At 37.6% G+C, this 15,710-nt stretch overlaps 1 protein-coding gene across 2 annotated transcripts in view; it reads left to right on the forward strand.

Moving 5' to 3' along the window:
• DPP6 (dipeptidyl peptidase like 6) overlaps window positions 1-15,710 on the forward strand; it is a 626,323-nt gene that overhangs the window by 392,927 nt on the left and 217,686 nt on the right. For both annotated transcript variants that reach the window (XM_072412585.1, XM_072412586.1), the window contains exon 3: window positions 13,043-13,141. In XM_072412585.1, coding sequence (XP_072268686.1) covers window positions 13,043-13,141 — 99 coding nt within the window. The remainder of the gene's footprint in view (window positions 1-13,042; window positions 13,142-15,710) is intronic.

Here is a 15,710-nt window from a genome sequence, read left to right on the forward strand (position 1 = left end):
CAAAAGAGGGCCCCTCACTATCATCCAGCCCTTTTTAACATCTCCCATTCCTAATCTCCTCCTACCCCACGTTGTATACTAGCCCAGCCCCCTCTAGCAACACTACCTTTTTCTTAACCCCTTACAAGCTCTGGGCTAGGCCTAGCACCCGGTCATGTAGTCACTGCGCCTAATTCTTACGGCTACGTGCCTCTCTGTTTTAGCAGGTTCTATAGATTGCTTTAAGAAAAAGCTGGATGCTTTTTTAGAAGAACAGAATATAACTGGATATTAAAGATTTAAGAAATTACACCAGAGACTGTTCATCCAGTGAATATCAATTGCCTTACTGGATCTGGAAATTTTTTTTCCCCGGTTGGAGTAATTTGAACCAAAAATTTTTGCCTTCCTTTGAATCAACTGTGTCTATAGGGTTTTATATGGGATATGTTTATTTCCCCAGTGGTTAAACTTGATGGACTTTTTTTTAACCTGAACTTCTATGTAACACATACTTAAAAATACATGGCTACCACTTGATTGGATCTAGAGCAGCATTTTTTATTTGCTTTCTACCAACATCTGAATACAAGTCTATGATAATGAGGTAAAGTGCTGTGAACTAGTTTCTAGTTTTGGTAAGCTTTCACCTTGATTCATATTATTAGTCAGACATCAGCTAGAATTCAGGTCCTGAACAGCTGGCTCCTGGTTCTCCTCCAACTTGAGTAATGTTGCACATATACCACTTATGTTCCCTCCGCCTGTATTTTTTTCTACATCTCTGGAAATGTTTCAGTACATTAGTAATGATTTTATAGTGTATTAATAACTGATACTAAGTGTGTAAATGTCATTAAGCTCAGCTTTGATTGTAAAGTTTTTTTTCCTATTGATGTATATTCATTTTTGCAAAATCATAACACTGAATAAATCAAATAGACTAATGAGTGTTTGCTGTGTCTGGGGGCTTTGTTTTAAATATAAATCAAAACTAATTGGCTCTATATAAAAGAAGGCTAATGGCAGAGGCGTGCTCTCTTGTCAGCATCCATGCAGATGTTTCCAAAAAATTTTGCTACTGATTGGGATCCCCCAGGCATCGCTGGCGCAATCTTATGGCCATTGGCTTCACATCCTCAGCTGTATTTTCCTGCAATACTCACCATGGGCCCAGTTTAGACTTCTCCTAGATAAGCACAGAAATAGAGCTGGCATTAAAATATTAGCATGGTGCCAACGTAATTTCTAACTTTACAATGCAAATTAGGTGTAGGCCCCACAGAGCTGCAAGCATCTGGTCTTAAAAATATTCTAGGGACTGATTTGATGCGTGCGACTGTTCATGCACTGGTTTTACATCTGTCATAGACATGTTTGCAAATTTTAAAAGGGACATTATAACAAAATATGTCTAGCACAGCACTTGTTATACTAAACAATGGTCTTTCAGTCTTGGTGGGTTGTTATGTTCTTCATAATCATTTCTAGATATTTGGGAAATATATAAGGAAATGATTTGGTCCATTATAGCTTCTGTGTAGTTATGTGTCCTCTGCCTCCATCATCAGTTACTGGTTGGTAGTAGATGAAAGAAGCAAAAAAAAAAAAAATGAAAGCACAGAATGGTGTTCTTTATGGCTATTTGTATAAAGTTTTTTTTTTATAATATGGTTATTGCATAGCTTTATATAGGCTTTTTTTTTGGTAAGAGCAGTGGAATTGTGAAGCAGCCTTCCACAGGAACCAATTTTAGAATAATCAAAAGTTATTTTTTGTTTTTTTTTAAGAAATAAAAATACAAGGTATAAATGTCTACCAATATTTCATATGGAAACTTTATTATAGATTCCAAAAGTTGTCTGATTTCCCTAGGGAATTAGTTAAATCCATCTTAGAGTAAAATGTGCCTGCTCTATATAAGAATTTTTTTCTTCCGATGGATAAACTGAGGCTTTATGATATTGAGGATCTCTTGAGCTGGAAACAATGGACATAAACCTAAATATATGCACTATGTATAGAATTACCAGACATGTTATGGGACTACTAGGCATGCTATGGTGAGGTGGGTTTAAAGGAACCAAAAAATTATACATTAATTAGGTGGAGAGCAAAACTCACCATCAGCTTTATTATAATACCTGGCTTGCTCATTACCTTGAGAGAAGCTGGTATATTATTTATTTCTAAATCATAATAAATATTAGACTATTATGCGATTCACCATGGGCTTTTAAATCACTTTGCTATACCATGTCTAGGACACCAGTTTGTTGTTGGCCCATAAGCCCTACTTGATAGAAGCCTTGGTTTCCATACACTGTATTCATGATGGCCAACTAAAACTACTTTATGCAGTTTGGAAATAAAGACTGAATAGGCTGGAATAAAGTATTAATAGGCTGCATCTGTGCTATATACGAGGGGGTGCTGAGAAGTTCCTGGCTTTGCTCAGAAAGAAGAGAGCCAGAGTTATGAAATAACACATTTATTCAACATAATCCCCCCTGAGACTGATGCACTTAGTACAGCATAGTTGCAGCTTTTCTAGACCGTTCAAATAAAAGTTCTTTGGTTGGGCTGCAAACCAGCTCTTTGCAGAATCTTTGGCGTCAAAAATGTCCTCAAAATGTTGCCCCTTTAAGTGTTTCTTCAAATTCAGGAACAGATAATAGTCTGAAGGGGCCAGGGCAGGTGGGTAGGGGAGATGGTTGACCAATTGGAAACCCAGGGTGTTCAATTTGGCAGCCACAACGTTGGACATGTGTCCAATTGTCCTGCATAAAAAGGATCTCTTTGGTCAACTTTCCATGGCATTTCGTCTTAATTACCTCATTCAGCTGGTCCAGGAGGTTAGCATAACACTGTCCGGTGATACTAGAGCCCTGAGGTAGGTAGTCCACCAACAGAATACCGTCTTTGTCCCAGAAAATGGACGCAATTACTTTTTTGGCAAGATATCCAGGTTTTCACAGTGCTGTAGGAAGGACAGTCCCCCAGTGTTTGTGAAATCTTAGTGTGAATGTCCTTTACTGACCTGGAGAAACAAAAACGTCATGACGGCCCGTAAGTCCAACAACGTCAAACTTGCTTGTGCCTCTGCCATCACAGCTTCTCACTAAAAGAAAAACAGTTTTCAGAATTGCAAATACCTGATATTTACACAGTACATACTAAGATATTAGGCTGTCATATGCCCCCACACTCATTTTTCTATTTTATCTGGAAGGGGACAAAACCAGGAACATCTTCCCTCCTTCCTTGTACTAAAGAAGAGGTTTAAGTTTGCAGTTTGAAAATGTTGTTAATTACTATTACTATTGATGTTTGCAAGCCACAAGCTTCAAATGAGTTGCAATAGGTACAACCAGCTCCCAGACAGTTGTGTAGCTTGCAAATCACCTTTTCAATGGTGGTTTTGAGAGGCACCACTGCTTTAAACAACCCCTAGTCAAAAGGGACACTGCAGACACCTATTCTTGGGTAGTTTCTACATGCTGCTAGTATGCAGCAATACAACTCTTGCCACTATTAATCTTATCTACAGGCTTCATCAAAGTTCATTCCAAGGCTCACAGAGAACAGGTTGGCAAAGCGAATTTTCACCCACCCACTAAATAAGGTGAAGCACTGTTCAACCATCCATTTATTTCTGTAAAGTACAAATTAGTCTGGGAAGAAAGAACCAGCTGTTGCAAGTGTCTGCACTAAAAGTGAGTTTGGTAGTTAACATTTAACGGCTGTTAAAAGCAGCATGTTTGTTTGGAAACTTTCCATGCACAAGCCTGCTATCTGCTGGAGAGCCGAGTTTTCTGATTATAATTGTGGGCCTTACAAAATACTAATATGTATAATGTGGTATAGAGTGGTAGCAGCCTGTCTGTGTGTTTTACCATTTCTAGATCAGAAGACATGTTCTTCCACTGTACTGGTGAAGAATCTTGACTTTTGTCTTTTATTGTCCTTTGCATTGTATACATGACAGTCTTCTACTCCAGAATTCTGTTCCCAAAGTATGATAGGATAGTTGCATAGAGCAATTTATTGCTTATTGTTTCATGGTGATAGCATTCAATTTTGAGTTTGATACCTTGTGTGCATCAAGAGAAAATAATATAAAAGTAGATTTCAGATAATTTTTTTTGCAGTAGTTTATTAATACCATATAAAAAAAATAGGATGTGCTTGTTATATATTTTTAAATTCCAGGTTGAATAATGTACTGCAAGTTGGCCACAAACCTATTACAGCAATAAAAAATGGGAGAAGCTTAATCGATACACAGATAGCAGCAGAGGGTATATCTACTACAGGAGCAATAGTGAATGTAATACAAGGGGGAATCTAAGCACTTAGAAGTAAAACAAAAATCTACAGAAAACATTTATTAAAAAGGCAAATATACATTGCATGGCCAAAAAAGTCACATTCTAAATGTTTTGAATATTTGATTGGATTGCCTTTAGCTTTGATTACTGCATATATCCACCATGGCATTGTTTTAATAAATTATTAAAATGTCACAACAATTATTTTTATTTTTCACAAATATCTGGTGTTGATGATAGGAAAGTCAGACCACTGTGTAAAGTGTTCTCCAGTACATCACCAGGATTCCCAGTGGTGTTAGGGTTTGGTCCCTGTGGTGGCCAATCCTCGTGTGAAAATGATGTCTCGTGCTCTCTGAATCACTCATAGTATATTGTTAAAGCACACTTTGGTTAATTTTGCTGATTTTATGTGTTGAGAGTGTCCTACCAATGAAACACAGAACACAAAAATAAAACGAAAGGGGTTTTAACTATTCCTTACTCTATGCTAACTTAAAAAGTTATGTCTTTGGATATACAACAAACTTAAAGTTGAACTAAACTCTCGCCCTACTGTGTGCTACCCCACCTCCTAGATTGTTAGCTTTCCAGGGTCTAAAATGCAGCACTCTCCGGTTTCTTCTGCCAACCTCAATTTTTCAGTTTTGGAGGTGAAGGTTTAATCTCAATGCATAGACAGTTAGTCTGTGGGTCCATTAGTTCATCTCCTAAAGAATTAATATACTAATATCAAGTGATTTCTGACATTTTTTTGCATTGAGCTATATGCAGCAAAAGTCTTGTTTGGATATTCTTTATAGAAGTAACTCCATTATCCATATATATTTTACAAGATAAAAAAAAAATACTGAAAAAAAGAAACATTTTTTTAAATTTCCTTTTACAAACGCAGCATGGCAGGTTTGTAGGTACCAATTAAAAGGATTTCTGTTCTCATGTGATGTGGCCTTGTAAACCTGTCATCTAAAGGTGTGAAAAGTCTGTCATATAACAGAATAATAGCTATTGCTCCCCTGCCTATGGATTTTTAATTGGCCATTGCACTGATGGCACTTGCATGTAGAGCTGTCCATGTGAAAGAGGTCTTTTCCTAATACCTACCAATTATATACAGATTTCCTATGGCCTGAAGATTCAACTATAAATAGTGTGCAAGAGTTACATAAAGTGCAGTGTGCCAATGGTAATGTATGAGGATAATGAGAAATCCATAATGACAAATGATATTGTCTTGCTTCATCCTGGGAGCTTTCATTATACAGAGCCCAAGTATATCATTTAAAAAGTAATAATTGCACTTACAAGTCATAAACTGTTACATTGAACAGCCTGTGGTTTTCCTTTTATTTCTCTCCTTCATCTCCGGCAGCAGCAAACCAGAAGATTTCTCAGCGTTTATAGGCAAATCATTTATCAAGGCCATAGGCTTTCCCTAAGTCATTGTTTTGGTGTGAAAATTGCAAAGTGTAGTCTGAAAATTTCCCAAAGGGAGGCAAAGTTGTGCTATATGTCAGTTTGGGTTTATATATGCTCTCAGTTGCATATTTCCCAGTGAACGGGTGAGTAAACAATAATGTTTCAGCCAAGAAAGTTGTGTTGAGTCAGCATAAATTGGGCAGTGTCATTAGTTAACTCATGTTGTGCTGCCACCACACACAGGTAGGTATTGTTAATGGCATGCAGTCTAAATTAAAAAAAAGAAAACAAAACAATGCTCAACAGAAAGAAATAGGCGCTAGTAAAATCATGCAGAAAATAATATAAAAATTATAAATAATAAAAATATTAAATCCTTTAAGAATTAATGTACATAGTTAACATTTAAAACCCACATATAAAAGCCTGACACTAAATTCACTATTTATAACCCATACTTACCTTTTCTATGCTGAATATATCAGTAACTTTTACAGCCGCAGGGCCAAAACCATATCCTACTTTTTTTTATAAATGTTTCTGAACAACCTATTGCATTTTTGAGAATTTACAAAAGTTTCCAAAGTAAAGGAAGATTTGCTCTTCATTGTACTGACAACAAATTTTATTATTTGATATCCATCATATCACAAACCTAATGATTTCACTCTTCTTGGCAGTGATCACCAAGACAGATATGGTGAATCTCCCAATGAAAGTGTCACAATTAGGGAGACAGGGCAATCGTTAGGAAGGCCGGGGTCAGGGCAGGTAGCAAGCAAGAGATATCAGGTCACAAGTCAGGGGTCAAATACCAGGGAACTAGGAAATAGACAATAGTGACACAGGGGCCATTGTGGACACAGGGAACACAGGAGACACTTTAAGCAACAGGAGGCACAGGTGACTCAGGGATATTCACAGACAGACAGGAACACTCGGACAGCACAAGGGAATAGTCTTGGATGGTTAGGAGGCTTTTTTCTGATTGGCCAGCGGGTTGGAAGAAACTGATAAAGCTTGGGAGTCAGAACTGCCCGCATGCGCAGGAGAGAGACGTCTGCACTTTAGTGAGGAAGAGGTAAATGTGACAGAGAGACAAAAAAAAATAGGATGGAGTTCTAATCTTAAATACTGGAAAGGTTTTGAGTTAGATACACTTTTCATGAAGTTTTAACATTTAACTTTAAAAGTGAAAACCATTTTCATATTTCTGCTTGTGGGCTACACTGTCACTGGGGAACTTAACAATATCTGGGTTGCGCTAAAACTTTAGCAGATGTAGGGTGAAGCAAAGTTTATTTCATTATATTTCATTTAATGCTTTAGGATATGATTTTATCTTGAATCACATTAGTGTAGGAATATCTAAACTCCACTAAAGTCTGCTTACACTCTCTGGGCTCTTTTCCCTAAATCATCTACACCTAAATGTATTTGAAAACAAAAAAGTATTACACTTACCTCTGCCCCCAAATTCTGCCCTATGCATCCTCTGTCCTTATGGTAAAAATCATCTAAAAGCAAAGCAGCCAATATCTCACTGTAAACACTGAATGAACCAGAATGACTTCTTGCAATATTTTGTCTGTTCTGCATTCCATACCAATTTCCTCCCAAAGGACAGTGACATCACTACCGCGATGTAGGGCGTGTGGACAAGTATACTTCATATTTTTTTTTTTATTTATATCATTTTTTTAGCTAGTAAAAGTAGGTGATTTGGGGAAGATGCCAGAGTGTAAGCACTTCTTTGGTTTTAGTAGAAGGTCCTCTTTACTGGCATTTAAGAGGATTTAGAACATTCATCATGACAAGTGATATATGAATATGGGCTAAAGGTTTTAACAACACCTAGGGCAGATCATAGTTTTAAGTTGCCACCTACTAGTGGGCATGGCCCTGGTAGGACCTCTGCTTAACAGCTCATCTCTGTATTTGATACAGGGATGCTCGAAAAGCAAAAGCCCCCAAAACAATTTGGATTTTTCAGTATAAGCAAAGTTCTATCTCAGAAACCATTGCTTTTAGCTGAATATCTGGCTGTGGTCCAGACAACAGAGCTTTGAGAGTAATGTTCCTCATTTGGTTGAAATGCTGGAAGTTTGTCTCAGTGGTCTATTTAGCAAGTCTTCAACTTTTTTTTTTTTATATATGTTAACAGTATTTACTTCATTAAGTTTTTACTACATAACCTTTACTCTGCCGTTGTGAACTACTGCACTGTGATGGGAAGACATGAAAAAATTAGTTGAACATTGATGAAGTGATTCAATTTCTTGTTCCCAAACAGAGCTTTGTCACAGTGCAAGGAAATGTCTAGTGAGTGCAATTCCTGTAAACTAGGACATGAGAAAACTGCTAGAGTCTCTGGCAAAATGTTTGTCTCTATAATAGCTTGCTGATCCATGGGGAACGTGACGAATTGTTTTCTTCTAGATAGCAATGCCCTCAATAGCTGCTGCAGAATTTGTCAAAAGGCCATTGAAACATTCCAGTGACTCTGCCCATAGGGACAGGCCTAAGTACAAACTGGCATTTATTAGAGTTAAGTATAGCTGCTGAATCGGCCCTTTGTGTCCAGTAAAGATGTCAAACTTTCCAGGGTAAAATAATATGGTGGAGGGCATTGGGTGGGCTTTGCTATATCATTTGCCAATAAATATTACAAATTAATTCCCTCTTGGCTTTTTGTCATCCACAAAGTCTATGCAACATAAGTCTGTATTTTATACATATACAAAACCTACAGCCAATCAGGGTATTTAGAGTTTTAATGAACATTATATATTTAGTGTTGGGTAAATAAATATGCATTTGGGAGGTCATTTATCCAGAAAGATATTGGCAAAGTTTAGAGGGCAGCTTATTTATAACACACCTAACCAAACTTGCCAAAATTTTTATTTGTAATGCCACATACTCAAATTCACAAAAAGGGCCATTTAGTGTTTAACTTTAACCTGACATTTACACCATGCAAAAAATAGAGTGTAAGCTTGTCTCGGTATTCTCCTTCACAACAAAGGGCCGTAAATATTTTTATACCTCTGCAAGCAGGCGGGTTCTTGTTTCCAGAAGGGGCAGGCAATGTCCCTTCTTTAATAAAATAAATGTGTCAACCTCCTCTCATGTCTTTTTACTTCACTCCCAGCTTCTCTTTCCATTGTGGACACCTGTACCTTTTCCTGGTTCTCTTCGGCCATCTTGATTGGTCAGGCAGGAATGACGTAACTCCAGCACACAGCTGTTCATTCATTCCCAGCAGGAAGCTATGCTGGGATTGTACACTAAGTTGCCCATTTATAGGCTGCAGTATATTCAATGTTTGATTATGTTTACCTGGGAAATATACATAATCCTGGGCTCCCAAATGTCCATTCCCTGCACTTTGCTATCCGTGTGTATATCAAAAATCTTTATGACTCCGCTGATTGGTTGCCAACATTGTACCCAAAATAAATTCAGCCATGCCCACCTATTTCTGTGGTGTGTGCATCCTCCTATTGGCCCTGATTTATTAAAGCTCTCCAAGGCTGGAGAGAATACACTTTCACCAGTGAAGTTGGGTGATCCAACAAACCTGGCATGGATATGGTCCAGGATTCAAAGCATTTGCTAGCAAATAGCAAATGACATTGAAGAAATCCATTCCAGGTTTGCTTGATCACCCACCTTCACTGGTGAAAGTGTATTCTCTCCAGCCTTGGAGAGCTTTAATAAATCTGGGCCATTGTGTCTCCTTTTTTCTAGTTCTAAAATTTGACAACGTCTAGTGATCATACCCATGCCAATTTAACAGATGTTCCCTGAAAAAGTAAATACCTATCCCCTGGGATTTATATCTACATCTATGCTATGCTAAATGCTAGTTTTGTTACAAATACAGTACAATTTTATTTCGTACTAAACTAGTTGAACATAATTAATATTTTCCTTGTGATATCTTACTAGTACAGTAAACATGCTAACTCTAAATAGACCTATACTGATCTACTGCTGCCTGCCCACCTCCTGCTTCCCAAGCCCTCCTACTGTTTAATCACATTCAGGAACCAAACTGAAGCATTGAAAATGGAGGGATGGGGCCAGTGCCAGTATGCTTTGAATTGTGACAGCAAAATTGGCCAGGCAACAACTATAAGACCTCAGATGACCTCTTCTCCCTGACTGTCTGTTAGACAAAATAATTAAAGCAAAAAGGGGAGGCAAATGCAAATCAAAAGTAAGCGCGCATTGATGAAATGATCACAGACTAAATATTCACATTCCTAATTTTATTCAGTTGTGAGTGGTTCTCTTTAGGGCTGTGTGGTTTTACTTTCCATCTCAGAATCAAATGAGTGCAGGTGCCAGCCGTCATTCAGAATGACGTAGCAGCCAGGGGCATATATTGTCAAACTCCCTAAGCTTCCTTCAATAAAAGAAGAAGATAGGTTAATATGCATTTTGCAAACTGTTACACCAGCAGCTACAGGGATAAAACTGCAAATGTAAGCCTAATTAAGTATTTTAGCTAAATGATGTTTGCTGTAATGGGGCTCCAAGCAAAAGTTTTTATTTCGTTAACATCTTGTTTTGTAGATTTTTTTGCAATGAATTTATTTTGCAGAAGGTCGCACAGCTGTGGGACGCTAGGCAATGTAATTTCCTGCCAACCACAAATAAGATCTGTTGACCAGGTTACATTAATATGAACATTATTAGAGGTCTGTTGGGCCAGATTAAATTCTATTTTACCACTTAATTAAAGACTTAGTTCTTCTCTGGGCTAAAAATGGGCAGCAGCACAACAGTCCAATTGGCCACTTTAGTACATATAGACAGCATTTGCGGTCAGTTCATGTATGGCATTTGTGCCATGTAGGTTAATATGTCATATACAAGGTTCCAAACTTACAGAATAGGGAGAATGTATTGTGTAGCTCTTGGTCATATAGCTCATCATAATCTACTGACTTCCTATGGATTTTTTGTATTTGGCTAGTAAAGGTCGACCCCTGGTCGAACTGCCCTACCAGTGTGGAATATTTACTCCCCAGATTCTTATTTATACATCATGGCCATATTGTATAGCAAATTGACAATACTACACAGGGGCTAGCACACTTGTCATGTAGCACTAGGGTTTCAAGTTCAAGTCTTAACTAGGACATTATCTATATAGAGTTTTCATGTTCTACACATGTTTATATGGGTAATCTGGTTACCTCTCACATGTCAAAAAACGTAGTGGTAGATTAATAAACTCCCCACAAATAAAATTATTATTAACATGTATTTATATAGTGCTAACATTATATGCAGCGTTTTATAAAGTCTATTGTAACTGTCCCTCAAAGGGGCTCACAATCTAACGTTCTTACCACAGGCATATGTTATCAAGTCTAAGGTCAATTTAGGAGAAGCCAACCAACCTAAATGCACTTAAAAATTGCACTTGGATGATGGTGGAGAAAGTTGTTGGGCTCCTCAAGGGAACAGGGGCATTTATTCACTGCATAACATGTTGGAACTATATAAGTATATCTATTTCTAACATACAAATAGTTAGGTGCTCCAGGGATCTTGTTTGCTTTGGAGTATATAAACTTTAATGTTTAACAAGTTATGATTTTTCTAGCGCTTTGGGTTAGATTAACCCTCTCAACATAAAACTGGAGGCTTTATCTTTTAGCCGGACCTCACTATTTGTAATTTTTTCTCTCAATCACTCTGAAAAAACCTGCTGCTGGGTGAAAGGCTGACTAATAACAGAACACTAAAAAGGTTCAAGTGTTATATGTTTTGAGGAATCTACTAGAGGAGCACACTGTTAACTAGAAATAGTCATAAGTTTGGTAGGTGGCTCGGACAAGGATATCATTTGTTGGTTTTATGCTGTACACTAGCTGTACCGAGCCCTCTTGCATTGAACTGTATCAGTTTACAGGCATGCTGAAAAACATGCATGCCAAACCATTCCAGGATGTTCCTGTTTTCTGCATTCTTACCACTGCCACTACCAGCTGATGTTTAAATGGTTTATATTGAAAGGGGATATGAATAACTGAACTAATGGGCCTGATGTATTAAAGCTCTCCAAGACTGGAGAGGATACACTTTCAACTGTGAAGCTGGGTGATCCAGCAAACCTGGAATGAATCTGATCCATGATTTCAAACATTTGCTAGCAAATAGCAAAATACTTTGAATAAATCCATTCCAGGTTTGCTGAATGACCCAGCTTCACTGATAAAAGGGTATCCGCTCCAGCCCTGGAGAGCTTTAAAAAATCAGGCCCAATGTGTCTGATCAACAAGTGAGGGGAAAGCACAAACAGTTGCCAACCGTTTCTTCACTCTACTTAAAGCTAACTAACTTGCTAACATCAGGCTTGAAGTTTTGTTCAGGTTAAGGTAGGGTTAGGTGTTCTTTTTTACTATTTTGGCACTGAGAACTACCACCCCCCTAGGTCTCCTACATCAAAAGCCAACATACTGTAACCAAACAGCCTAAAATAATGTGTATTCTCCATTATTTCTAAACATCACAACACACCGGGGTTTAGACTTCTCCTTGGAAGACACCTGGAACATCCAACTAACTAATATTGGTCTAATTTATAGGTTAAAAATACTATTGCTGCCTTACAATGAAAAAAAAATTTTTAAAAGCACCATCTTTGTACGCTATTGGTTTGCATGTCAACGCTATTTATAATTTAGGGTCCAAAGTTTTCAAATGATTATCAATTTATTGTTAATATTTTTTATACATCATCAAAAGCGATTTTGTTATAAGCACCACAGGACATTTGTATTATTTTGTTAAAAAGAACGTTGAAAAAAGCAACAGCAGTTCACAAGCCTTAACTTTGGATTTGATGTCTCTTTGCAGGCTTTAGATCTAAGTAAGCCTTTGAACACTGATCCGAAAGGGGGCACACAAATCCAAGTACCGAGAAGCACCTTACCCGGGGCAGTTCGCTGCCCTATTGCTACACCTTTGCAGGAAAAATTTGAGAAGGACACAAATTCTAATTGGATGACCCCTCTTATCTTTTATTTCTTAAATCACATCTTCTCCTTCTGTCACGAATCATAAAGGAGATGCAGGAAATTGAGGTTGGGAGGGAGCAAAAGCAGTTTAGCCTGTCAAATCAATTCTAAATATTTTTTCTCAACGTAACATCAAAAGTTAGCAAATTGTGTTACAAATGAAATGACATCAAACTTTGCCCATGTTTTTTTTCCACCCAATAACTAATTGTAATTCAGCCGGTGGAGTTGAGGATGAAAAATAACCTATATGTTTTTGGCTTCTCTTTCCAGTGGAAGATAATAGCCTGTCACTCAAGAAGAAAGTATCGTTGCATGATTTGGTCAGTGGAGAGTTTGCAATCCATGATACTGAGGCTAAATGGATAAATGGTAAGACTGGCGCCACGCTGTACAACTTTGTCCATCAATCTTTCCATTAGTTTCTCCAAGTAGATAATGAAAGCAGCTTTATTATATCCTTGGCTAATAACCCCATGTATTAAGATTGATGTACTTTTCGGGAAGATTCAGTGCCTGATATTTGACACACATCCTCTGCTCTTATTTTTTTTCTCTTTTGATGTTAACTTGTTTATCTTTCAGGAGTGGTGTACTCGAGGTACTGAGTGATATAAATTAAAGATCATTTGGCAATTATTTTGCCTGAGTTGTTAAATGCATTTTCTTTCTTTAAGAAAAATAGTCAAATCTAATGTTGTTATTCATAAATGAGATCTTGAGTTCCAAAACTTGCAATTCTGTAGGTTTTCTTTTCCATTTTGCTTTGCCAGGGCAGACTGATTCCAGAAAAATATTTTATATTAAGTGTTAAGTGCTTTTGTACGTATTTTATTATTTAATATGTTTTGAGCTATTACTTGTTATTTTACAAAATATTTTCCACTTTTATTTTTAGATAGGTAAGTAAGAAATATAATAAAAGTAAAATTATTCCATTTTTTGAATTTAGCACTTAGCAGGTAGTATACTAGACACTGCTTAGTTCAGACCGTTAACTGATATTGTCAGGGCCAAATGTAATATTCCCATTCCCTAAGCCAAATGTGCAGTGCTACCCTCAACTCCTACCCCAGTTTACTGACTAGCATTTGTATTGTCACTAATACGATCAGATGTCAAGGGACTTTTGCATAGTTGATATGGGCTGTGCCTAAAGCTCCCAAATGTTGATTTGGTGGGACTGACCCATTGTTGGTACCACATCCCTATGCCCCCCAGCCCCCTGACCATACTTCCTTAATGAATGATGTGGAATGTATCTATGTATGATCATCCAAATAACAAGTTCCTGCTGGGAAGTAAAACAATCCTGAGTATTTTATTGCACTAAAACCCTATTCTTTGCCGTTGTGCTATAATGTGCCCCTCTGTCCCATCCAAGCTAGGAGATTTGGCCAGGGTTGGCATAAAGATATCCACAGATCATGCTGCTGAGCATAGGTGACATGCTTTATATTGAAGTGCTTATCAATAATCAGGTGTTATGACTTTAGCCATTGGATTGCTTGTTCTATTGTTATGGTAGACAAGTTAGTAATTGTAAAGTTATTATTGCAAAAATCTGGAGCACTGCCCTGGTTAATAAAACATTGCTTCTATTTCCTCCTCTTTGAGGTTTCATAATATATTTAAAGTCCATTCCCCTAAGTTTTCAACACTGTGTATAAAGGTTACTTCTCTTTTTTTGTATTGTCAAGAAGTTGTGTGGCAAAACAAGACTTTGCATGACCCTCAACATTGACATTGTGGCATTGTGTTTATACAAATAAATTGTAAAATGTATTTTTGGAGTGCAAGTGACCTTACATTGCTACTGGTTAAAAATTAGGATCATTCATTTAGTTAATGAAAGCACCCACAGGTCCACATCTAGTTACACATTGTAAGTACAGCGTAAAGATGATTGCCTTGTGTGGCTTTAATATTTGATGGTATTAGTCTTTTATGAAATAGATAGTCATTTAGCTGGGGCAGAATGGAGGTCAGCATATGACAATTTTACTGTAAGGGCAGTAAGGGCTTATTAACGTTGGCAGTGAGGTTGTAGTGCATGTACCACTTCCTCGTGCCAGCAAACACTGCCGCTACATGTAGCATCTCCTTGTGGCAATCTCCTTAGGGAATGTATAGGGGCTGCAATGAGCGGTAGTAGTACCACTTAAAGCCACCAACTGTCAAATATGTTGCTTCTTTTTGAACCAGCACTGCCGTGCAAGTTCTCAAGAGGCTAACATAGTGCCAGCTACGGGGACCTGTGCAAATTTGTGCAATCAAGCTGCAGATGTGAACCTGCCCCAGGTATCAAGCCCTGAATACCCTAATAAAGATTTAAGGTTGTTACTTGAGATCTGACCAGCACCCATAAGCTTTAAGAAATACCCAGCTAAGGTAAACACCAAAGGATATCTCACCATCTACAGCTCTCAATGGAATGGCAGGAATTATATGTTTATTGTTCATGTGGACATAAGAAGATGCATATCGCTTTGCATTTCACTTGACAAGGGTTAACCATGAAGCAGCACACTCTGAGCGTTAATCGAAAACTCTATTGAGAAAAGATGTCACAGATGTTTTTCTGTATTTGACAGTGAGGAGAGCCCCTGACTAGCTGGCTGGCGCTGTTGGCATGCAGTCCTGCTGGGGCTACATTCACTGCTTATTTCAGAATCATAGGAGATTGAAAGTGATGACAAGGTGTTATCACAGATCTTCCATGTAGGTTGCCTGTCAGTCATAAGCTCAACAGAATATTATACGTAAAAACTTTACATCTGTCTCATAGTACTTAGAACAAAGAACCATAACTTCTTTCTTAAATTAGCTTTGAAATTTCAAGATATAACCTATGTTATCAATAAATTATGCAAGATGGCAGCATACACTCAAAATGTCAAACTTTTTATTGTTAAGGCTTACAACGTCAGTCTGCTGTTCT

The sequence above is a fragment of the Pyxicephalus adspersus genome, chromosome 5 (assembly GCF_032062135.1).
Source record: "Pyxicephalus adspersus chromosome 5, UCB_Pads_2.0, whole genome shotgun sequence".
In the NCBI taxonomy this organism is placed as follows: domain Eukaryota; kingdom Metazoa; phylum Chordata; class Amphibia; order Anura; family Pyxicephalidae; genus Pyxicephalus; species Pyxicephalus adspersus.